This window comes from Salvia hispanica, chromosome 2, assembly GCF_029641045.1.
Source record: "Salvia hispanica isolate PSC_SH4W2 chromosome 2, Shi_PSC_v1, whole genome shotgun sequence".
Taxonomy (NCBI): domain Eukaryota; kingdom Viridiplantae; phylum Streptophyta; class Magnoliopsida; order Lamiales; family Lamiaceae; genus Salvia; species Salvia hispanica.
The window spans coordinates 30,167,385-30,191,632 of NC_142693.1; the positions used below are offsets into that span (position 1 = coordinate 30,167,385).

Below are 24,248 nucleotides of genomic sequence, written 5' to 3' on the forward strand. Positions count from 1 at the left end.
TAACAAAATCTCATTTGTCATTATCTTTTCATCTATAAAATGCAAGAATTCTTGACTGCTTCACGAGAGTTTTTGAAAAATTGTAAAAAGACTTTTTGGCCCGATGTGATAGCTATGTATAAATGTCTTATTTTTAATTGAAATATTTTGAAAGTGTATTACATATGGCCTAGTTCGGAACGGAGGTAGTATATTACATGCTGTTGAACTTTAGATGATATCACTATAGTAATTTTTTTATTTTTTGTTGTTTAAAATGCTCTAAGTCCTTTAGACCACTCCATCGGTGACTATGAGATGGGAGTGGAGCATATAAGACAAAATAGGAAGTATTAAAAATAAAGCAAAAATAAAATTATCCAACCCAACCCCCATTTTCAAGGCTTGTCAGCCGGCCCATACAAAAGTGAAGGCCAAATGACACATGTCGAATTTTCATTGATTTCCTGTATTATTATTTTTACTTTTCTTATTTACTACTATTAATTATTGATTATCACTATTTTATTTAATAATGTACATGTCTTAGAATTGTAATCTATAAATATGAAATCTAAATACTTTTGAATATTTTGAATATTGTGAATTTATGAAATTTTTATTACTTTAAGTGATTAATTTTAATTTATTTAATTAATATTATTTTTGTCTTTATATATCATTTCAAAACTCATGTGAATTATTCTTCCAAACTTTCATGCCAGCCTCTTTTCTGAAAAATTCACGTGAACTAGTTCATTTTATTTATGATTAATTGTTATTTTTTTTATTATTTCTTTATTATTTGCTACTTTTTTATTGTGCTTCATTTTTCGATATATATCCCACTAAGCATGCAAAACTCTTCACAAACAAATAACTTTCTTTTCAATCTTGTTTTGATAAATTTGGTTTCATGGATCCAAATTATCCAAACTATCGTCCTTGTTTCTCAAACCATCAAAATTCCCAAAATTATCAACAATTATCAGAATATCCAAACTCCCAATTTTTTTCAAATCCGGAGTATTCACAAAACCTTGAATTTTCTCCAAATTTAAGCCAAATTCCTACTGAAATTCCCACGTCTGGAAATATCACCTGCAATTTGTTCGGAGATGTCCAACAAGCGAATAAAAATCAGAGGAGCTCAAAAAATCTAGGTTGGGGTGTGAAATAAGACATAGCACTTATTTCTTCTTGGGTCTACGCAAGCGAAGATAGTGTGCGTGGTAAAAATCAGAAGGGAGATACATTATGGCTAAATGTCCATAAATTGTATCATGTCTGCCAAGCAGAAAATCCAGGTGAAATTAACAAAAGAAATATGGACTCTTTGAAGGGTCGATGGAAACGACTTAACGGAAACGCCAACAAATGGGTGGCTGCTTGCAAAGCTGCCAACGCCCGAAAAAGGAGTGGCATGAGCGACCAGGATGTTGAGAATGAAGCTCATAGCATCTACAAAGGCGACAGAGGCAACGACTTTCAAGATTTGATAGTGTTTAATGAAGTTATGAGTAAACATGAGAAGTGGAGTGTTCATGATGCAACACAGGTATTTCCTGACAATGAAAATTTTGCTAATGAACAGGATGGCAGTAGCTCAAAGAGGACAAAGACTTTTGAATCCGGCGAGTATACTATCCCTTCAAATCCGAAAACTCCCACATCTGGACATTCAACTAGTTCCCGACCTATAGGCAGAGACAAGGCAAAAAGAAAAGGAAAAGGCAAGGTAACACAATCTGATTCTATTAATGCACAATGTGCTGCAGAACTTCATGCACTTAGGCTAGCTAAAGATAATGAGAACGAAATAGCAAGGGCTCGACTGCAGCTAGAACGTGAAAAGCTGGATAAGCCCTCTATGAAGATGTACCAAAGAATGTTGCTTAAGTTGTTGGAGAAAGAGCACTTGTCCCCAGAAGATCAAGACATGAAACGCAACCTAACGGAGATTGTGTTTGGAAAATAAATGCTTTTAGTTTGAGATGAGTTTGGTGTGACAACAAGTTATGTAATAGTAGTTTGGTGTGATCTTAGTTGTAGTAATATTTGTATGGTGTGCTTTTAATTATGTAATGTTAGTTCTGTGTGATCTTAATTTACTTCATTTGGTGTGATCTTTGTTTGCACTTTATGTAACATAAATTTATGTACAATACATTAGTGTCACAAGAATTTTCTGCAAAAGTAAGTGGGATGTCACAAACTTCAAATTTTACCACATGGATTTGCAGATATGAGTTTGATATCACATGCATTTACTAGTAAAAATAATTATTAAGATGTCAGGAACATTATTTCTCTATCACATGCAAAAGTAAGTGGGATTTCAGAAACAATATGTCACATGCATTTTCTGGCAAAAGTGATTGAAAAGTCACAAGCGTAATTTCTTTATCACATGCATTTTCTGGAAAAAGTGATTATTATGTCACAAGCGTAATTTATTTATCACATGCATGTTCTGACAAAAGTGATTGATATGTCACATGCATTACTGCAAGTATGTCTATCACATGTCTTGTTGGAAATATGAGTCAGATATCACATGCATTATACTACTGAAGTTATTGATATATCACATGCATTACTGCAAATGTGTCTATCACATGTCTAGATGAAAATATGAATTCTGTGCCACTTGTAAATAGTATTTAGTTTATAAATAGCTTGTGAATTCTTTTTGAAGATAACACCAACTACTTACTCCAATTCCAAAAAATGTCTTCCAGTGAAAACTCATCACTTTCATCAGATTCAAGTTCTGATGATTCAAATACCATTGCACTCAATCAATGGGAAGAACGAGTTTCTCAACAAAATCATCAAATTTATACAATTGTTGAGAATATGTTATCTAACATTCCCAATCTAACTGCAGGGGTCCAAGCTTCTAGAGTAAGAAAAAGGTATTGTGAAAGGCAACGCGAGATTGGTGCTGAGCGTTTGATCAATGACTATTTTGGTCCCAACCCGATGTACGGACCAGAGGTGTTCCGACGCCGATTTCGCATGCACAAATCCGTATTCCTTCGGATAGTAGAAGCTGTGACTGCTAACGTGAGTATTTTCAGGAGAGACGCGATGCTACTGGGAGACAATGTTTGTCCTCTTTACAGAAGTGTACAGGAGCTATGCGGGTGTTGGCGTATGGGACATCATCCGATGTCGTCGATGAATATTTGCGGATGAGTTCAACGGCGACAAGAGATTCTCTAATGCATTTTGTTGATGGTGTTATTTCATGTTTTGGTGCCACATATCTTAGAAGACCTAATGAACAAGATATGGCCAAACTTCTATATGTAGCAGATCAACGTGGTTTCCCAGGAATGATAGGGAGTATAGACTGCATGCATTGGCAGTGGAAAAATTGTCCTAACGCATGGGCTGGACAATATACAGGGAGAAGTAGAAAACCAACGATCATTTTGGAAGCTGTGGCATCATACGACTTATGGATATGGCATGCATTCTTTGGGACTCCAGGTTCGTGCAATGATATTAATGTACTCCATCGGTCTCCTGTTTTTGATGATGTCTTAGAAGGTCGAGCACCATATGTTAATTATGTAGTGAATGGTCATCAATATAATAGGGCATACTATCTTACTGATGGCATATATCCTGCATGGGCTACATTTGTCAAATCAATCACTTCTCCACAAACTCAAAAGCATAAGTTTGCTCAACACCAAGAGTCCATTAGAAAAGATGTTGAGCGAGCATTTGGAGTCCTACAAGCACGTTTCGCATTTTTGCGACGGCCGTGTCTTGTATGGGATAAGATTTTGATGGGAAAAATTATGATGGCTTGTATCATCATACATAATATGATAGTAGAAGATGAACGTGATACATATCAAAATTATTATGATGCCACTGAGTTTATTGAAGATACGCATACAAGAGTACATGAAGAAAATGTTGAAGCCTTTTGCTATTCCACTCAACGGATCGGGAGCTTGTCATCATATATGACTAATCGAGCTCAACTCCGCAATAGAGAAGCTCATATTGCTCTTCGAGAAGATTTGATTGAGCACATTTGGAATAAATTTAGCACAAACAATTAAATATGTACTAATGTTTATCTTGTTTAAGCTAGTTTTTTTTTCCACTCTTCATTTGTATTTTGGTTTGTTTATTTCTATTATCATATTGTATTTTTTAATGTGTGTAATTTATTATTATATTGTGCTTAAATTATTTTAAATTTGAATCATATACTTTTTTATTATAATTTGTAGACATTATTTAATATATTTAAATTAATTATAAATCAAAATATTAATATAAAATATATGAAAAAGAAAATATTGGGTTGGGTTGGGTTGGGGTCACTGATGGAAGTAAAAAAGTTGATGGGAGTTGAATTGAGTGAGGGTTGTGTATGTGGAGGATAGAGAAATGAATATTTTATTAAAAAGTTGATTGGGGTTGGGTTGGATGAGTGTCACGGATGGAGATAGTCTTAGAGATGAATGATATTTTGAAGAAAAAAAAATCAAAAAGTACAAGAATCGTTTCAGTGACAACAATGTTTTGTTTTTGTTTTACTATTTTACTATGGGGAGTGATTAATTGTTACCTCACTCTCTAGTTGCTAACTACAACTAACTTAAGACTATAGGATTTTAAAAATTTAGTGGTCTAAAATTTGCCACGTATAATTTTCGTTTTTATTAATTAAATCGAAAAAGATAAAAAACACTACAAAATTAGGATCTTGGATGAAAATGTCAATATAGTGTTTTGAAAATATCAACACAATGCTTTGAGAATGTCAACACACTGCTTTAAGAATGACATTCCACGTGTATTACATTTACATATTTTATATAATATGTTGACATTTGTTGCTGTACGAAAAAATTGAAAATTTTTGATTTTTTTTTTCAAATTTTGACATCAGAACATATGCAAGTGAGATTTCGTTATAATCCTTATGAAATTATCTTTAATTTGATATATATTATGCGAAAAATAATTTAAATCGAGAAAGTTATATGCGTTTTAAAGTTATACTATGATATTTTAAAAAAGATAGTTACAACTAATTTGTTGTAAATTGACCTTAATACCCTTATTGACTTTTTTTTATGATATTGACATTTTGAGACTGATATTGATTTAAATATCTAAAGGCTAATATTTAATTGTAGTTAACAATTAGGTATTGAGTTATCAATATAGTATCAAATTTTAATTTGAATGTTGTCCTTTTCTATTCAAACTTTGTGACTTGGATTATCGAAAAAGAGGGCCTGAAAAGTTGCATTAGTTTTGATAAATTGAATAACTGGGGAGTGTTATATTGCTAACTCATAACTTAATTGCTAACTATAATTAAATAATAGCCATTAAATATTCAAATTAAGGACTTAGATCATCAATCCCTAAATGTCAATGCGATCAACGAAAAACGTCAATAAGGCCATAGGTTAATTTCAAAAAATATCAATAGGAGTATTAATGTCAATTAACTACATGTTTAGTTATAGCTAACTTTAAGAAATCCCAAAACTTTAAATTCATATAACATATATCAAATTAAAGATAATTTCATAAGAATTCCAACGATATCCTACATGCATATGTTCCGACGTCAAAATTTGAAAAAAAATTCAAAATTTTTTAATTTTTTCGTACAAGCAAAAATGTCAACATACTATATAAAATATGTCAATATAATACATGTAGAATGTCAATATAAGCAATGAGTTAACATTCTCAAAGCATTGTGTTGATATTTTCGGAATACTATATTGACATTTTCATCCAAAACCCTAATTTTGAGTTTTTTTTTTTTTATCTTTTTTGATTTAATTAATAAAAACAAAAATTACACCTGGCAAATTGTAGACCACATATTTTCTAAAATCCTATAGCTTTAAATTAGTTATAGTTAGCAATTAAATGATGAGTTAGCAATTGATCAATCCCTTGAATAACTACTATACATGTTGTTCACTGCTTACGTATATTTGTAAATTATTCCATGTGTATGTTTGCAAATTAATCTACTACTATAAATCTATAATTGCAACCTAACTTCACAAAATTAAGTTTGGAAAATAATATTTTGATTGATACTATGTTCAATTATCATACTATATAATAATGGAATACATCAACTAATTCCACCGCCAAAATTAAATTTGCGATTTTCCCAACTTTTCTCGGTTGGGGATGTAAGTACATTTCAAATACGGGTGATGACTTGAATAACCCACTAATTAATTATGGGTTTAGGGTTAAAAATATATAGTCTAATAAAATTCCTATACAATTAGACACATTTAAGTAAGACTTTAAGTAAGACTGACTCAGAAATCAATAGATTGACATGATGAGTTGGCCATAACTCATATATACAACTATTATCGATTTTTTCGTCCTTGTTTGATAACTGATTAATCACTAGTAATAATTTTGGTAAAATACTCAATTACATAGACATGAAAATTAATTAACACTCTAATTTATTTTTAATACGATACACACATGCGAATTATGTTTTATTAATATTCTCTCCGTCCCAAGATAAGTGACTTGTATTCCTTTTTGGAGTGTCCCACTATAAGTGACTTATTTTCATTTTTAGCAAAAAGTCATCTCTCTTATTTTATTCTCCACTACTTTATTCTCTCTTCTCTCCTCTACTTTTCCCTCTCTCATACTTTACTAATCTGATCCCTACAGTGGTATCAGAGCCCCGGTTCAGGGCTGGGCCTGTGTGGCTTGGGGTTCGGTGGTTGCACTTGCAAGTTCTCCAATGTCTCTGCGTGAGCTCGACCAAGACTTGTGGTGACCGGGTTACCTGTAACATGAGGCACACATGTGGTCTTGGTCTGGTGGTCTTGGTTTGAGGGGAGGATTGTGAGGGTAAACAATTTCCACATTAGAGAATGAACAAGACTTGCAAGTGTATAAATAGGCTACCCCAACTCCATTAGTATGAGGCTTTTTGGGGAGTACCCCAAGAGCAAAACCGTGAGGACTTTGCCCAAAGCGAACAATATCATACTAATGTGGAGTTCGGATATGCACCACCGATACCCAACATTTAGTAAACAAACAAATAAAAATTTTCAAGTTCAGAAATAAAAAAGATTCTGAGTTTTAAATCTGCTTTAAAATTTATCTGAATTTGTGTGAAATCGGAGTTAGATATCGATGATTAAATTGCTGAAAAACTCATGGGATGATGATTGATGGAATACTGGTAAAAGCATCGCAGTTCTATTGGACTTACAGTTATAGATGTGTTTGTAAGTTTGGGCTTTTCTTCCATTTAATTGGACTTGATGTTACATAAGTGGACCTCCTTAAATAGATCTGAGGTTAAAATTATTACTATTATATGATTTGCATATGACATACTAATACAAAATTAATAAATTCTACTAGTACATACTTAAATTGAATTATATTTATTATAATTGATATGTATAAAAAATAAATATATATGATATATAATAATTACATTTAAAAACCGGTTTGATATTTAAATAGAATATTCAAATACAATGAGATGTACAATTGACTAGTCGAGATGCATGTAAAAATTTATAGCCCATATTTTACGTGAGCAAATACATCTCTCGTGTAGTGTATAGTATTATTGTTAATATATACATTTAGCTTGATTTTAATAGTAAAATTTATTATTAACATAATTACTTATAGTCGTTTCGTTTAGTTCAGGCAAGCATTTAATTTTGTTTCGTACATTAAGTTTATTTTTTTAATAAATTAAAATTTTCTACTATTACGTTATTAATTTGATATAAAAATAAAAATTAATTTTTTTTCTTATCCACTTATTTTAAATTATAGAAAAATGAATAAATCAAGCTTTATGATTAGAAACAACAACAACCACAACAAAAACAACAACAATAATAATAATTGTATTTTTTGTTATTATAATTATTATTTATAAAAAAGATATTTCTTGTTGTAATTATATAAAACAATTATTTTATTTGATTTGAGTTTATTTGTAGATTTGTAAACTTGTTCCAAAATGTTGTTTTGTCTATCATTCACTAAATTTTAATGTCTATATATTATAATTAACTTTTTATCTACTGTTTTTTGTCCGATCAATTGAATCATGAACTCATATTTTGTCGTTTTGGTCGCAAGTCTGATCCGTTTTATAAACATTGGAGTCAAATGAGATTCAACTTGCCGATGCGTTTGGCAAGAAGAGAGGTTCGAGTTTTGACTTTTTGCAGTAAGGCTTCAAAGTTAATGCTTGCTACCATCTTTACTCCTCTTATTAATTAATTATATCATCAAGTTGAAGCTATTCAATCATTTAATGGCAAAGAATCTACTTTGAGTATTAAGCTGTTTTTTTGTTCATGGAGAAACCTAAAAAGATGATCGAGTCAACGAGGCATTTTTTTAACTAAAATTCGACTAAAGTCTTTATAATTCTACCCAACCTAAAAGGTCTCGAATATTTATAATTTTTGGAACAATGATATATCTGATCAGCTTACTTGTCTAATAAATTAATGTTGTGAAAAAAACATTTCTCGTCAAATCTAGGAAAAATAATTTCAAATTAATCTACATTTTGATTGACCTATCAAAAGTTACTTATAAAAGACTCGAATAGAAATTAGAGAACAAACAAAGGTACGTAGAGCTAGCTGTATTCGTCCATGTGAACAAGCAAGATCTTACTTCAACCAAACTCTATGGAGTTATATGGTTTCAGCAGTTATAAATGCACGGATTTGATGTACATATTGAAGCATCTTCTTCCACTACCAAAATAAACAAACAATTACTTTTGAATTTGCCATCACAAATCTCAAAGTGATGGCTACGAGGAGGCACTTGATTGTGCTGGCTCTTATTGTGCTCTTCATCTCCTTTGAAGTAAGCAGCATTCTTGCCCAAAACAGTGGCAATGCGAGTGGCAACGGAAATGGGGGAGGCAAGAATGGAAATGCTAATGGCAACGAGAACGCTGGAGGCAACAACGGAAACGCTAACGGCAACGGAAATGGGGGAGGCAAGAATGGAAATGCTAATGGCAACGAGAACGCTGGAGGCAACAACGGAAACGCTAACGGCAACGGAAATGGGGGAGGCAAGAATGGAAATGCTAATGGCAACGAGAACGCTGGAGGCAACAACGGAAACGCTAACGGCAACGGAAATGGTGAGGGCAAAAACGGAAATGCTAACGGGAACGGGAACGATGGAGGCAAAAACGGAAACGCTAACGGGAACGGAAATGGTGGGGGCAAAAACGGAAACGCCAACGGTAACGGTAATGATGGAGGAAATAACGGAAACGCTAACGGGAACGGGAACGGTGGTGGCAAAAATGGAAACGCTAACGGCAATGGAAACAGTGGCGGAAGCAACGGTAATGCTAATGGGAACGGGAACGGTGGAGGAAGCAATGGAAATGGTAATGGAAATGGCAATGCAGGAGGCAACAACGGCAACGGAAATGGGAACGGAAACAGCGGAGGCAACAACGGCAACGGAAATGGGAACGGAAACAGCGGAGGCAACAACGGCAATGGCAATGGCAATGGCAACGGAAACAGCGATAGCAATGCAAGCAACGGCGTTAAACGAAAGAGGCCTCCATACGACGCGGCTTCGACAAATTATATTGTAGTAACCCCACTGCCAAACACAGGGCAAGAAAGATCTTTCTGCCAAGCAAGGGGAAAATGCCTCTACAAGACCCTCACCTGCCCTGCTGAGTGCCCGCAGAGGAAGCCGAAGAAGAACAAGAAGAACAAGGGATGCTTCGTCGACTGCAGCAGCAAATGTGAAGCCACCTGCAAATGTAAGTCTATTTTGGATATTGTCTGCATTGGGCTAAGCCTTCATGGTTTTTTTTTTTTTTTTTTGGGATAGTCCTTATATATTGCTTGCAACTTTCTTATGGCAGGGAGGAGGCCTAAGTGCAATGGCTACGGCTCCCTATGCTACGACCCTCGTTTTGTGGGAGGGGATGGCGTAATGTTCTACTTCCACGGATCCAAAGGCAGCGACTACGCCATTGTATCCGACGAGAATCTCCACATCAACGCTCACCTCATCGGGACTAGGCCACAGGGGAGGACTCGTGACTACACATGGGTTCAAGCCCTCTCCGTCATGTTTGATTCCCACACATTGGTCATAGCAGCCAGGAAACTCTCACATTGGAGTGACAACGTCGATGCGATTTTATTCAAGTGGAACGGCCACCCAATAAGCATCCCCAGAGACGGGGAGGCCGAGTGGAGGGTGGACACGGGAGAAAGAGATGTTACAGTTGAGAGGACGGACGATGTCAACACGGTGAGAGTGAGCGTGACAGGGCTGGTGGAGTTGGACATAAGGGTGGTCCCCATCGGAAAAGAGGAGAATCGGGTTCACAACTATCAGTTACCCAACGAAGATGCGTACGCTCATCTGGAGACGCAGTTCAAGTTGTTGGATCTTTCGGAGGGAGTTGAGGGAATTCTCGGGAAGACGTACAGGCCAGGATACGTGAGCCCGGCCAAGAGAGGGGTGCCGATGCCGATGGTCGGAGGAGAAGATGACTACTTCACGCCCTCGCTCTATTCGCCTTCCTGCAAGGTTTGCATATTCCAGAGGCCTTCATCGGATGCTGTTGCAGTAGCCTGATTTTTCAAATATATATATATATTCATCCCATATCAATAAATTATAATTGTATTATCATCCATTTCAATTAAGAAATTGTAAGTTCATTTTTATTATATTTATAACATAATTTGAAGTGTATGACTTCCACTAGTCCAATAACTATCAAGTGGTAAATGTTATCAATGACTTAATATACTCAATCAGAGCATCCAAATTGGTATAAGAGAAACCACCTCTTTGAACAGCCTTCTTAGCCATATTGGATATACCATCTGCCCTTTCCAAAAACTCATCCTTCCTCACTTCCATAACCTCCCTAACCGCCTTCTCGATAATAAATCTATCACAAGTATCTTTAATGTCAAGACCGATCCTCCAAACCTCACTCACGAACCTACTATTAATAGTTTGATCACCAAAATAAGGCCAGCATATCATCGGCACACCGGCAACAATGCTCTCCAGAGTCGAGTTCCATCCACTGTGCGTCAAGAATGCACCCACTGCAGGATGACCGAGAACCTCCTCCTGTGGAGCCCACTTCACCATGTAACCCTTTTCTTTATTACCTTCCATCAATTCCGCGGGAATTTGATCATCCCCATCTTCTCCGGTGACGAAATCCGAGCGCATCACCCACAAGAATCTGTGAGAGCTATTGATCAAACCATGCCAGAACTCCATCAATTGCTCTCTCGTCACAACTGCTATGCTCCCAAAGCTCACATAGATCACCGATCTCGGCATCTGAGCGTTCAGCCAATCAATGCAGCTCCGGTCTTCCGCCCATAAATTGCCGGCAACAATTGAGGCCTCGGATTTCTTCTCTATGAGCCTGGACTTTTGGTGCTCGTGGATCAGACCGATAGAGTAGATTCGTGGCAATTTATCGAACATGGCTGATAAAATCGGCCCCTCTAAATCTTCGAATGTGTTGAATATGACTGCTTGTGCTCGTACTATTTGCCTCGTCGATGCTGCTAAGCTCTGAAGAAGACGGTCATTTACGTCGTTGGTGCGGAAGAAGGTTGGCAGGTCCCGGCGTCGGAGGAATCCATCCATTCCCGGTATGCCTTTCACTAATCCATCCATCGATTTCCCTGCATCATCAATTAATCATTTTTTTTTTATTTTACAAAATGTGATCATGTTACAAGTTACTACCTCCGTCCACCAAAATTTATCCCATTTTGACCCGGTACTGATTTTAAGAAATGTACTCCCTCCGTCCCCATTAGGAGCCCCGGTTGAGTTCGGTACGGGTTTTAAGAAATATAAAGGAAAGTGGGTGAGAAAAGATAGTGGAATGTGAGGTCCATTTATTGTAAAAGTGAACCGGGACTCCTAATGGCGGACGGACTAAAATGGCCAACTAGGACTCCTAATGGCGGACGGAGGGAGTAATAGAAAGTAAGTTGAAAAAGTTAGTGGATTGTTGATCTACTTTTATATATTAGTTTTATAATAAAATGTGAGTAGGAATGAGTTAGTGGAATATGGGGTCCACTACCAAAAATGATAAAAGTGAAATAAGAAAAATTTTAGGGGACGAGACGAAAATGAAATAATGGGACAAATTTTCAAGAATGGAGGTAGTAATTCCCTTTGTCTTCAATTTCGTAGTTACCAGTTTTCTTTTTGGTCTAGCTGTCACACTTACTATTATAGTAATGGATTACATATTCTATGACTCATTTCAACTCCCATTTATTATCACTAATATGAAAAGATAGTACTCCCTCCGTCACACAGATTGTCTCACTTTGACTGGATACGAGTTTTAAGAAATTTAATGAAAAATGTGTTAAAAAGTTAGTAGAATGTGAGTCTTACTTTATATATAGTTTTATAATAAGATATGAGTAGGAATGAGTTACTCAAATATAAGGTCCACTATAAAAAATGATATAAAGTGAAATATGACAAATTTTGTGGAACGGACGGAAATGAAAAAATGAGACAATCTTTGTGGAACGGAGGGAGTAGTTCGCATTGCACTGACATTTTCCGTCATTTTTCTTAAAACTAAAGTCACAGACGACGATGACAAATCATGAATGAGTATTAATTAAGATTACCTTTAATGGGAATTTCTTGAGCTTGAATGAGATCATAAACTTGAAAAAAAGCCCAAAAGTAGGCGGCGCTGGGGGTTCGGAAATAGACCAAGGGAAGGCCGTTCTCTTCCGCAAAGTCAGCAGCAAAACTGAAACTGCCGTCGGCGACAAAGCACGTGGCCGGCCTGCGGTGAGGGGAAGCGAGGAGGTGTTCGTCGGCCATCATTTTCTTGAAAAGTGGAACCATGTTGTTTATAACGGCGGGACTGACTCCTCCGGCTTGGGCACCCAAGCGGGGGTGGTCGTCGGGGAGGCCGTCGGGGATGGCCCGGAACTGGAAGCCGGGATAGGCGGCGAAGGTGGCGGGGACGGAGGTGTTCTTGAGGAGGAGGCGGTGGTTGAACTCGGAGACGATGAAGGTGACGTGGAAGTCAGATAAACAGAAGAGATGAGTAAGATTGAGCATGCAATTCATGTGTCCCTGCGCCGGGATTGGGAAAATCACCACTTGCGCCGGCAGCTTCGCTTCGGATTTCGAACTCATAGTATTTGCAGTTTTGATTATTCAAAATCACTCGAATTTTTCATTACTAATGCAGTGAAGAATTCTTGCATTTTAGACCACCCCCATCGGCGGTGACTATGGGATGGGGGTGGGGCATATAGGACAAAATAGGGAGTATTAAAAATAAACCAAAAATAAAATTGCCCAACCCAACCCCCATTTTCATGGCTTGTCAGCCGGTCCATCCAAAAATGAAGGCCAAATGACACTTGTCAACTTTTTATTGGTTACATGTATTACTATTTTTACATTTTTTATTTACTATTAATTATTGATTATCACTATTTTATTTAATAATGTACATGTCTTAGAATTGTAATCTATAAATATGAAATCTAAATACTTTTGAATGTTTTGAATATTGTGAATTTATGAAATTTTTATTACTTTAAGTGATTAATTTTAATTTATTTAATTACTATTATTTTTGTCTTTATATATCATTTCAAAACTCATGTGAATTATTCTTCCAAACATTCATGTCAGCTCCTTTTCTGAAAAATTCACGTGAATTAGTTCATTTTATTTATGATTAATTGTTATTTTTTTTATTATTTCTTTATTATTTGCTACTTTTTTATTATGCTTCATTTTTTCTATATATATCCCACTAAGCATGCAAAACTCTTCACAAACAAATAACTTTCTTTTCATTCTTGTTTTGATAAATTTGGTTTCATGGATCCAAATTATCCAGACTATCGTCCTTGTTTCTCAAACCATCAAAATTCCCAAAATTATGAACAATTATCAGAATATCCAAACTCCCAATTTTTTTCAAATCCGGAGTATTCACAAAACCTTGAATTTTCTCCAAATTTAAGCCAAATTCCTACATCTACTGAAATTCCCACGTCTGGAAATATCACCTGCAATTTGTTCGGAGATGTCCAACAAGCGAACAAAAATCAGAGGAGCTCAAAAAATCTAAGTTGGGGTGTGAGAGAAGACATAGCACTTATGTCTTCTAGGGTCTACGCAAGCGAAGATAGTGTGCGTGGTAAAAATCAGAAGGCAGATACATTATGGCTAAATGTCCATAAATTGTATCATGTTTGCCAAGCAGAAAATCCAGGTGAAATTAACAAAAGAAATATGGACTCTTTGAAGGGTCGATGGAAACGACTTAACGGAAACGCCAACAAATGGGTGGCTGCTTGCAGAGCTGCCAACGCCCGAAAAAGGAGTGGCATGAGCGACCAGGATATTGAGAATGAAGCTCATAGCATCTACAAAGGCGACGGAGGCAACGACTTTCAAGATTTGATAGTGTTTAATGAAGTTATGAGTAAACATGAGAAGTGGAGTGTTCATGATGCAACACAGGTATTTCCTGACAATGAAAATTTTGCTAATGAACAGGATGGCAGTAGCTCAAAGAGGACAAAGACTTTTGAATCCGGCGAGTATACTATCCCTTCAAATCCGAAAACTCCCACATCTGGACATTCAACTAGTTCCCGACCTATAGGCAGAGACAAGGCAAAAAGAAAAGGAAAAGGCAAGGTAACACAATCTGATTCTATTAATGCACAATGTGCTGCAGAACTTCATGCACTTAGGCTAGCTAAAGATAATGAGAACGAAATAGCAAGGGCTCGACTGCAGCTAGAACGTGAAAAGCTGGATAAGCCCTCTATGAAGATGTACCAAAGAATGTTGCTTAAGTTGTTGGAGAAAGAGCACTTGTCCCCAGAAGATCAAGACATGAAACGCAACCTAACGGAGATTGTGTTTGGAAAATAAATGCTTTTAGTTTGAGATGAGTTTGGTGTGACAACAAGTTATGTAATAGTAGTTTGGTGTGATCTTAGTTGTAGTAATATTTGTATGGTGTGCTTTTAATTATGTAATGTTAGTTCTGTGTGATCTTAATTTACTTCATTTGGTGTGATCTTTGTTTGCACTTTATGTAACATAAATTTATGTACAATACATTAGTGTCACAAGAATTTTCTGCAAAAGTAAGTGGGATGTCACAAACTTCAAATTTTACCACATGGATTTGCAGATATGAGTTTGATATCACATGCATTTACTAGTAAAAATAATTATTAAGATGCCAGGAACATTATTTCTCTATCACATGCAAAAGTAAGTGGGATTTCAGAAACAATATGTCACATGCATTTTCTGGCAAAAGTGATTGAGAAGTCACAAGCGTAATTTCTTTATCACATGCATTTTCGGAAAAAGTGATTATTATGTCACAAGCGTAATTTATTTATCACATGCATGTTCTGACAAAAGTGATTGATATGTCACATGCATTACTGCAAGTATGTCTATCACATGTCTTGTTGGAAATATGAGTCAGATATCACATGCATTATACTACTAAAGTTATTGATATATCACATGCATTACTGCAAATGTGTCTATCACATGTCTAGATGAAAATATGAATTCTGTGCCACTTGTAAATAGTATTTAGTTTATAAATAGCTTGTGAATTCTTTTTGAAGATAACACCAACTACTTACTCCAATTCCAAAAAATGTCTTCCAGTGAAAACTCATCACTTTCATCAGATTCAAGTTCTGATGATTCAAATACCATTGCACTCAATCAATGGGAAGAACGAGTTTCTCAACAAAATCATCAAATTTATACAATTGTTGAGAATATGTTATCTAACATTCCCAATCTAACTGCAGGGGTCCAAGCTTCTAGAGTAAGAAAAAGGTATTGTGAAAGGCAACGCGAGATTGGTGCTGAGCGTTTGATCAATGACTATTTTGGTCCCAACCCGACGTACGGACCAGAGGTGTTCCGACGCCGATTTCGCATGCACAAATCCGTATTCCTTCGGATAGTAGAAGCTGTGACTGCTAACGTGAGTATTTTCAGGAGAGACGCGATGCTACTGGGAGACAATGTTTGTCCTCTTTACAGAAGTGTACAGGAGCTATGCGGGTGTTGGCGTATGGGACATCATCCGATGTCGTCGATGAATATTTGCGGATGAGTTCAACGGCGACAAGAGATTCTCTAATGCATTTTGTTGATGGTGTTATTTCATGTTTTGGTGCCACATATCTTAGAAGACCTAATGAACAAGATATGGCCAAACTTCTATATGTAGCAGATCAACGTGGTTTCCCAGGCATGATAGGGAGTATAGACTGCATGCATTGGCAGTGGAAAAATTGTCCTAACGCATGGGCTGGACAATATACAGGGAGAAGTGGAAAACCAACGATCATTTTGGAAGCTGCGGCATCATACGACTTATGGATATGGCATGAATTCTTTGGGACTCCAGGTTCGTGCAATGATATTAATGTACTCCATCGGTCTCCTGTTTTTGATGATGTCTTAGAAGGTCGAGCACCATATGTTAATTATGTAGTGAATGGTCATCATTATAATAGGGCATACTATCTTACTGATGGTATATATCCTGCATGGGCTACATTTGTCAAATCAATCACTTCTCCACAAACTCAAAAGCATAAGTTTGCTCAACACCAAGAGTCCATTAGAAAAGATGTTGAGCGAGCATTTGGAGTCCTACAAGCACGTTTCGCATTTTTGCGACGGCCGTGTCTTGTATGGGATAAGATTTTGATGGGAAAAATTATGATGGCTTGTATCATCATGCATAATATGATAGTAGAAGATGAACGTGATACATATCAAAATTATTATGATGCCACTGAGTTTATTGAAGATACGCATACAAGAGTACATGAAGAAAATATTGAAGCCTTTTGATATTCCACTCAACGGATCGGGAGCTTGTCATCATATATGACTAATCGAGCTCAACTCCGCAATAGAGAAGCTCATATTGCTCTTCGAGAAGATTTGATTGAGCACATTTGGAATAAATTTGGCACAAACAATTAAATATGTACTAATGTTTATCTTGTTTAAGCTAGTTTTTTTTCCACTCTTCTTTGTATTTTGGTTTGTTTATTTCTATGATCATATTATATTTTTTAATGTGTGTAATTTATTATTATATTGTTCTTTAATTATTTGAATATCTAATATTTTTTGTTTTAAATTTGAATCATATACTTTTTTATTATAATTTGTAGACATTATTTAATATATTTAAATTAATTATAAATCAAAATATTAATATAAAATATATGAAAAAGAAAATATTGGGTTGGGTTGGGTTGGGGTCACTGATGGAAGTAAAAAAGTTGATGGGGGTTGAATTGAGTGAGGGTTGTGTATGTGGAGGATAGAGAAATGAATATTTTATTAAAAAGTTGATTGGGGTTGCGTTGGATAGTGTCACGGATGGAGATAGTCTTGCAAAGGACAATAGAGTATCTTTTTGGTGTTTTTTTATTAACTGTAATGTTGCATTATTGCATGTAGCTGTGGTACCTACTAAAGAGGACTGTGATAGCAAAGTTTTTCAAGAGGGTGACAATTTCGAGTTTTCGACAATGAATTTTCTGGACATGCATGGGTTATTGATTACCTAAGCAAACATGTAATGGATGCCAGGTTGGCAATAACATTTATCTTTTCTGATTCGATAAATATAAATAATTTCTATCATCAAAATATCAAATAATGAGAGCATGTATCTCGCATTGGAGGACTTAAAACATACTCCATCCGTCCTGGATAATTCGTCTCATTTTGACCGGATACTGGTTTTAAGAAATGTAATGAAAAGTGAGTTGAAAAAAGTTAGTGGAGCGTGAGTCCTACTTTTACATATTAGTTTTATTATAAAATGTGAGTAGGAATGGATTAGTGGAATATGGGGTCCACTACCAAAAATGGTAAAAGTGAAATAAGACAAATTATGTGGGACGGACCGAAATGGAAAAATGGGACGAATTATCTGAGACGGAGGGAGTAACATGTAGGTAGCATTCCTATTACTTCCTCCGTCCCACTTTAGTAGTCCCATTAACTTTTCTACCCTCTTTTTGTAAAAGTGATAAAAATAGTTAAAGTGGAGAAATGGTAAAGTAAGAGAGACAATAATGTAGATAAGACTCTTCTCTATATTATTCTCTCTCTTAATTTATCATTTCTCCTCTTTAACTAATTTTTATTCTTTTTACAAAAATGAGGGCAGAAAAGTCAATGAAACTGCTAAAGCGGGACGGAGGGAGTATAGTGGTAGCCAAAAAAATACTACTACTCCATCCTTCCAACTAAGTTATTCCTCTTAAGTTATTCCTCTTTGTTGGACGTGTCAATTAAGTTGAGTCATTTTTTTTACAAAAAGCAGAATATTCAATCACATGTACTTCATTTCATACCTACTTTACTTTCTCTTTTTTTTTTCCTTACTTTATTATTCTCTCTTACTTTTCAACCCAATTTCTTAATCTCCGCATTCAAAAGTTTTGAATCAACTTAATTGGGACGGAGGGACTAAAACTTTAGTTCATTTTCATCGTTAGGTTTTTACCGATTAAGTCATTGGCTAGCCTAAAATCTAAGCGTTTAGAGTTAGAGTTTGTATAATTAACTTGATAATATTTCAATTAGATTAGCTTGCAATTAAAATACTCCCTCTGTTTCTTAAAAATAGCAGCTCTTTCCTTTTTAGTCCATATTTTAAAAATAGCAACTTTCAAATTTTTCATTTTTTGAAATCTTTACACCTCCTAATAAAGTGGGCACCATAATTCACTAACATTAATTGCATTACTTTTTTTTCTCTATCTCTTTTACTTTATCAATTTTTCTCTCCATCTCTCTAACTTTACCAAATTTATATTAAAACTCGTGTCATTTTAAATGTTCCTATTTTTAAGAAACGGAGAGAGTAGGACATATCTGAAATTCGATTAGCCGGCCCGATTGACATTGACTTGAGTTTTAACGAACAATGGGTAAAATAGGAGATATAAAGAGAAAAAGTGAGTAAATAGGTGAGATAGAGAAAAATAGTGGAGAGAAAGTTTCTATAGATAAAAATAGAACTAATTTTGGTAGACTATCAAAATGGAACATTAAAAGTTACTCCCTCCGTCCCGGATAATTTGTCTCATTTTTTCATTTCGGTCCGTCTCATATAATTTGTCTCATTTCACTTTTTACTATTTTTGGTAGTGGATCTCATATTCTACTAACTTACTCCTACTCACATTTTATTATAAAACTAATATATAAAAGTGGGACTCATGTTCCATTAACTTTTTCAACACATTTTTCATTACATTTCTTATAATCCGTGCCCGATTAAAGTAAGACGAATTATCTAGAACGTAGGAAGTAATATACAAAAACTGAGCAAGAGACTGCGAAGTGATGCACGCGGCTTGCCTCCGTTGTGGCACAACATTATTGAGCCTTCCGCTAGTCCAATATTTATGAAGTTATTATCAACGAATTGATATACTCAATCAGAGCATCCAAATTGCTATATGAGCAACCTCCTCTTTGAACAGCCTTCTTAGCCATTTTGGCCATACCATCTGCCCTTTCCAAAAACTCATCCTTCCTAACTTCCATAACCTCCTTTACAGCCTTCTCAATAATTAATCTATCACATGTATCTTTAATGTCAAGCCCAATCTTCCAAACTTCACTCATGAACCTACTATTAATAGTTTGATCACCAAAATAAGGCCAGCATATCATAGGCACACCAGCAACAATGCTCTCTAAAGTCGAGTTCCATCCACTGTGCGTCAAAAATGCACCCACCGCGGGATGGTTGAGAACCTCCTCCTGTGGCGCCCACTTCACCATGTAACCCTTTTCTTTAGTACCCTCCATCAATTCCGCCGGAATTTGATCTCCCCCATCTTCTGCAGTGACGAAATCCGAGCGCATCACCCACAAGAATCTGTGAGAGCTATTGACCAAACCATGCCAGAACTCCATCAATTGCTCTCTCGTCACAACTGTTATGCTCCCAAAGCTCACATATATCACCGATCTCGCCGGCTGAGCGTTCAACCAATCAATACAGCTCCGGTCTTCCGCCCATAAATTGCCGGCAAGAATCGAGGCCTCGGATTTCTTCTCTATGAGCCTGGATTTCTGGTGCTCGTGGATCGGACCGATAGAGTAGATTCGTGGCAATTTCTCGAACATGGCAGATAAAATCGGCCCCTCTAAATCTTCGAATGTGTTGAATATGACTGCTTGTGCTCGTACTATTTGTCTCGTCGTTGCTGCTTTGCTCTGAAGAATATGGTCATTTACATCGTCGGTGCGGAAGAAGGTCGGCAGGTCCCGGCGTCGGAGGAATCCATCCATTCCCGGTATGCCTTTCACTAATCCATCCATCGATTTCCCTACATCATCAAATATGCAACTTTTTTAATTTCATAAAAAGTGATTGTTAATTACTCCCTCGTCCCAGATAATTCGGGTCACTTTGACCGGGCACGGGTTTTAAGAATTGTAATGAAAAATGGATTGAAAAAGTTAGTGGAATGTGGGTCCTACCTTTATATATTAGTTTTATAATAAAATGTGAGTAAGAATGAGTTAGTAGAATATGAGGTCCACTACCAAAAATGATGAAAGTGAAATGAGACAAATTATGTGGGACGGACCGAAATAGAAAACTGGGACGAATTATCCGGGAAGAGGAAGGGGGGAGTATAATCAAAATAAGTGATCATGTTACATACTTACATATTAATTCCCTCTGTTTCTATATTTCGTTGTCACTAGTTTTCTTTTCGATCTAGTTGTCACACACTATTAATTTAATTGATCATATATTCTACTTATTCATTTCAACTCACATTTTATTATGACTAATATAAAAAGATACTTCCTCCGTCCCACAAAGATTACTATTTTAAAAAATATAATGACAAGTGAGTTGAAAAAGTTAGTGGAATGTGAGTCATACTTTTATATATTAGTTTTATACTCTCTTCGTTCCATAGTAGTAGATGCATTTCTTTCCGACACGAAGATTAAGAAAAATTGTGTTAAGTGAGTTAAATAAAGAAAGAATAAAGTAGGAAAGGAAAAATGTAAGAGATGAAGAGAGGATAAAATAAGAGAGAGTAAAGTAAGTAAGAAGAAATGTGTTGACTTAAAAAAAAAAAAAAAATGACTCTACGACTATGTAACGTACCAAAATGGCAAAATGACTCTACTACTATGGAACGAAGGCAGTAATAAAATGTGAGTATGAATGCATTAGTGGAATATGAGGTCCCCTACCAAAAACGGTAAAAAGTGAAATGAGACAAATTTTATGGGACGAACGGAAATGAAAAAATGGCAGGGATGGAGGGAGTAATTCATATTTTTCTACCAATTTTCCTTTATAATATTTCTTAAAACTGAAGTCACAGACGATGTGGTACCGGTAAGGATCACCTACTCCACTAATCGTAATCCATTCTTTCTCCACACTCACAAAATAGGTGATCCTTAACGATGTGGGACTACAGAGTTCGTAACAAATCATGAATGAGTATTAATTAAGATTACCTTTAATGGGAATTTCTTGAGCTTGAATGAGATCATAGACTTGAAGAAACGCCCAAATGTAGGCAGCGCCGGTTGTTCGGAAATAGACCAAGGGAAGGCCGTTCTCTTCCGCAAAGTCAGCAGCAAAACTGAAACTGCCGTCGGCGACAAAGCACGTGGCCGGCCTGCGGTGAGGGGAAGCGAGGAGGTGTTCGTCGGCCATCATTTTCTTGAAAAGTGGAACCATGTTGTTTATAACGGCGGGACTGACTCCTCCGGCTTGGGCACCCAAGCGGGGGTGGTCGTCGGGGAGGCCGTCGGGGATGGCCCGGAACTGGAAGCCGGGATAGGCGGCGAAGGTGGCGGGGACGGAGGTGTTCTTGAGGAGGAGGCGGTGGTTGAACTCGGAGACGATGAAGGTGACGTGGAAGTCAGATAAACAGAAGAGATGAGCAAGATTGAGCATGCAATTCATGTGTCCCTGCGCCGGGATTGGGAAAATCACCACGTTCGCCGGCAGCTTCACTTCGGATTTCGAACTCATAGTATTTGCAGTTTTGATTATATAAAAACACTGGAATCAATACTAATGCAGTTAAGAATTCTTGAATTTTATAAGAGCAGGATAATGACTTGAGATTTTTTTTTTTTAATAACGTTGCATTATTGCATGTGGCTGTGGTACCTACTAAAGGAGAAAGTGGTAGCAAAGTTTTTCAAGATGTTGACAATTTCGAGTTTTCGACAAAATTTTCTATAGGCATTTGTCATTGATTACCTAAGCAAACTTGTATCACGCATTGGAGGACTGTATAACATAACATGTGGATAACATTCCTATAATAATGGTAGCATCAAAATCTTTCATTTTCAATAATTTATTGAATAATTAATCATTAAGTTTATGTAATGTAACCTTGGGACTTTTCTGGAAATGTTTTTTATTGCAATATAATTAGTTATATGGTCATATTCTAAGCGTTGTCTCTTGGATCTATTTTTAACAAACAAACATGATGGAGCCATATATGGTTGATTTTTTGTAATTCACGTTTCCTTTTTAATTGACAAGATCTTATGAATTAACACCACTCTAATTAATATTTAACAGTGGCAGAGTTAGAAATTTTAAGATGGGGAGCCCAAACTACCACTAAAATTTGTTGATTGTGCTCAACGCTAAACCCCTAAACCCGACACGAAAACAACTCAGACGTGAGCAACATAAAAAGACATGCATAAGAAATGGATGGTGATAAAATTAATTAGTAAATAGACTTTTTAGAGCATAGCACCGATTTCACTAATAATAAGAGTATGATATATTTACGTATTATTAATCATTCAATTTTAGATTTTTATAATAAAGGATATCACATTAACTTTTTTTTATTAATATCATAATATTTTAATATATTTATAGAATTAAAGAATTATTTTCAATTCATAAATTTTAAAAATCATTTTATATGAATACAATTTAAAATGATTTATACAAAATTACTAGTAAAAAATATAATAAAAATTTCTAATGTAAGAAAATCCATAAAATATAATGAATATGAGAAAATTAACAAAAATAACTAACTTAAGAAGAAAAACAGCGCATGGAACTACAAGCTTTACAATCAATGTTAATAATATATTATAAATATAACAAAATATAAATAGATTACTCATTAATAAATATAAACACAAAATATTAGAATGCTCCAAGTGAGATTCGAACCCAAAACCTCACAAGTAGCAGACTGGAACTCAGACAAACTGAACTAATTTTTGATATGTTAACCCTGCATACATATATTTTATAATCCAATTATACAAATGGGTGAGGGGCCAAGGGCCCCCTGGCCCACCGTGGCTCCGCAAGTGATCTTTAATATGTCAAGTTAAACGTAAGCATCACCAACTATCTTTAGATTAGAATTTATTATCTTATAAAATCCAAGAAAGATATAGGTAGTAGGACATAGTAGCTCAGGAAATTTTGCTAGGTATCCTTAAAAATTCAATAAGTTTGTACGCTATGATTATTAAATACATGTAAATACAAATAAAACATAATTATAGCTTTTTAGGATTCAACATTTAGAAACCCAAACCTAATGATGTTTACACAGAGATGTGGGTAAAATGCATTTAGTTGGTTCCGCAGTTATTGGCTAAGCGGAAAGTTATACTCCCTCCGTTCCGGAGTATTAGACTCACTTCTTTTGGGCACATGATTTAAGGAAGTAATATTTAAATAGTTAAAGTGGAGAGAGTAAAGTAGGAGAGAGGGAAAAAGTAAGGGAGAGAAGAGAGAAAAAAGTAGGTGGAGAATAAAATAAGATAGATGCTTTTTGCTAAAAAAGGAAATGAGTCTAATATGTTGGGACATCCCAAAAAGGAAAGTTGGTCTAATACCTTGGGACGGAGTATTATATACTCTCTCTATCCGTCATTAGGAGTCCTATTTATGGGCAACATAGGCAACACGTGTTTTAAAAAAATGTTAAAAAAAAAGTGGGTGGAAAAAAGTTGATGGAATAAAGGTCTCACTTGTATATATTAGTTTTAAATAAAATGTGAGTAAAATGAGTTAGTGGAAACTGAGACCCTATTTACCATTTAGG

The 24,248-nt window shown here is 35.7% G+C and overlaps 4 protein-coding genes across 4 annotated transcripts; 2 read left to right on the forward strand and 2 right to left on the reverse strand.

Annotated features, from left to right (window-relative positions):
* The first annotated feature begins 8,765 nt into the window (after positions 1-8,765).
* LOC125211365 (uncharacterized) lies at positions 8,766-10,773 on the forward strand. Its single transcript, XM_048111113.2, has 2 exons — positions 8,766-9,820; positions 9,926-10,773. Exons 1-2 carry the CDS (start codon positions 8,830-8,832, stop codon positions 10,648-10,650), a joined length of 1,716 nt encoding a protein of 571 aa, XP_047967070.2. The 5' UTR covers positions 8,766-8,829; the 3' UTR covers positions 10,651-10,773.
* Positions 10,687-13,283, reverse strand: LOC125211377 (7-deoxyloganetic acid glucosyl transferase-like). The gene is made up of 2 exons (XM_048111135.2): positions 12,711-13,283; positions 10,687-11,732 (listed from the first exon to the last, which is right to left on the reverse strand). Exons 1-2 carry the CDS (start codon positions 13,231-13,233, stop codon positions 10,795-10,797), a joined length of 1,461 nt encoding a protein of 486 aa, XP_047967092.2. The 5' UTR covers positions 13,234-13,283; the 3' UTR covers positions 10,687-10,794.
* A 934-nt stretch (positions 13,284-14,217) lies between these two features.
* Positions 14,218-15,190, forward strand: LOC148932114 (uncharacterized). The gene has a single exon (XM_089063421.1). The coding sequence runs from the start codon at positions 14,350-14,352 to the stop codon at positions 14,998-15,000; it is 651 nt and encodes a 216-aa protein (XP_088919547.1). The 5' UTR covers positions 14,218-14,349; the 3' UTR covers positions 15,001-15,190.
* Positions 15,191-19,351: 4,161 nt separating this feature from the next.
* LOC125211705 (7-deoxyloganetic acid glucosyl transferase-like) lies at positions 19,352-22,264 on the reverse strand. The gene is made up of 2 exons (XM_089066019.1): positions 21,652-22,264; positions 19,352-20,489 (listed from the first exon to the last, which is right to left on the reverse strand). Exons 1-2 carry the CDS (start codon positions 22,172-22,174, stop codon positions 19,555-19,557), a joined length of 1,458 nt encoding a protein of 485 aa, XP_088922145.1. The 5' UTR covers positions 22,175-22,264; the 3' UTR covers positions 19,352-19,554.
* Positions 22,265-24,248: the final 1,984 nt, after the last annotated feature.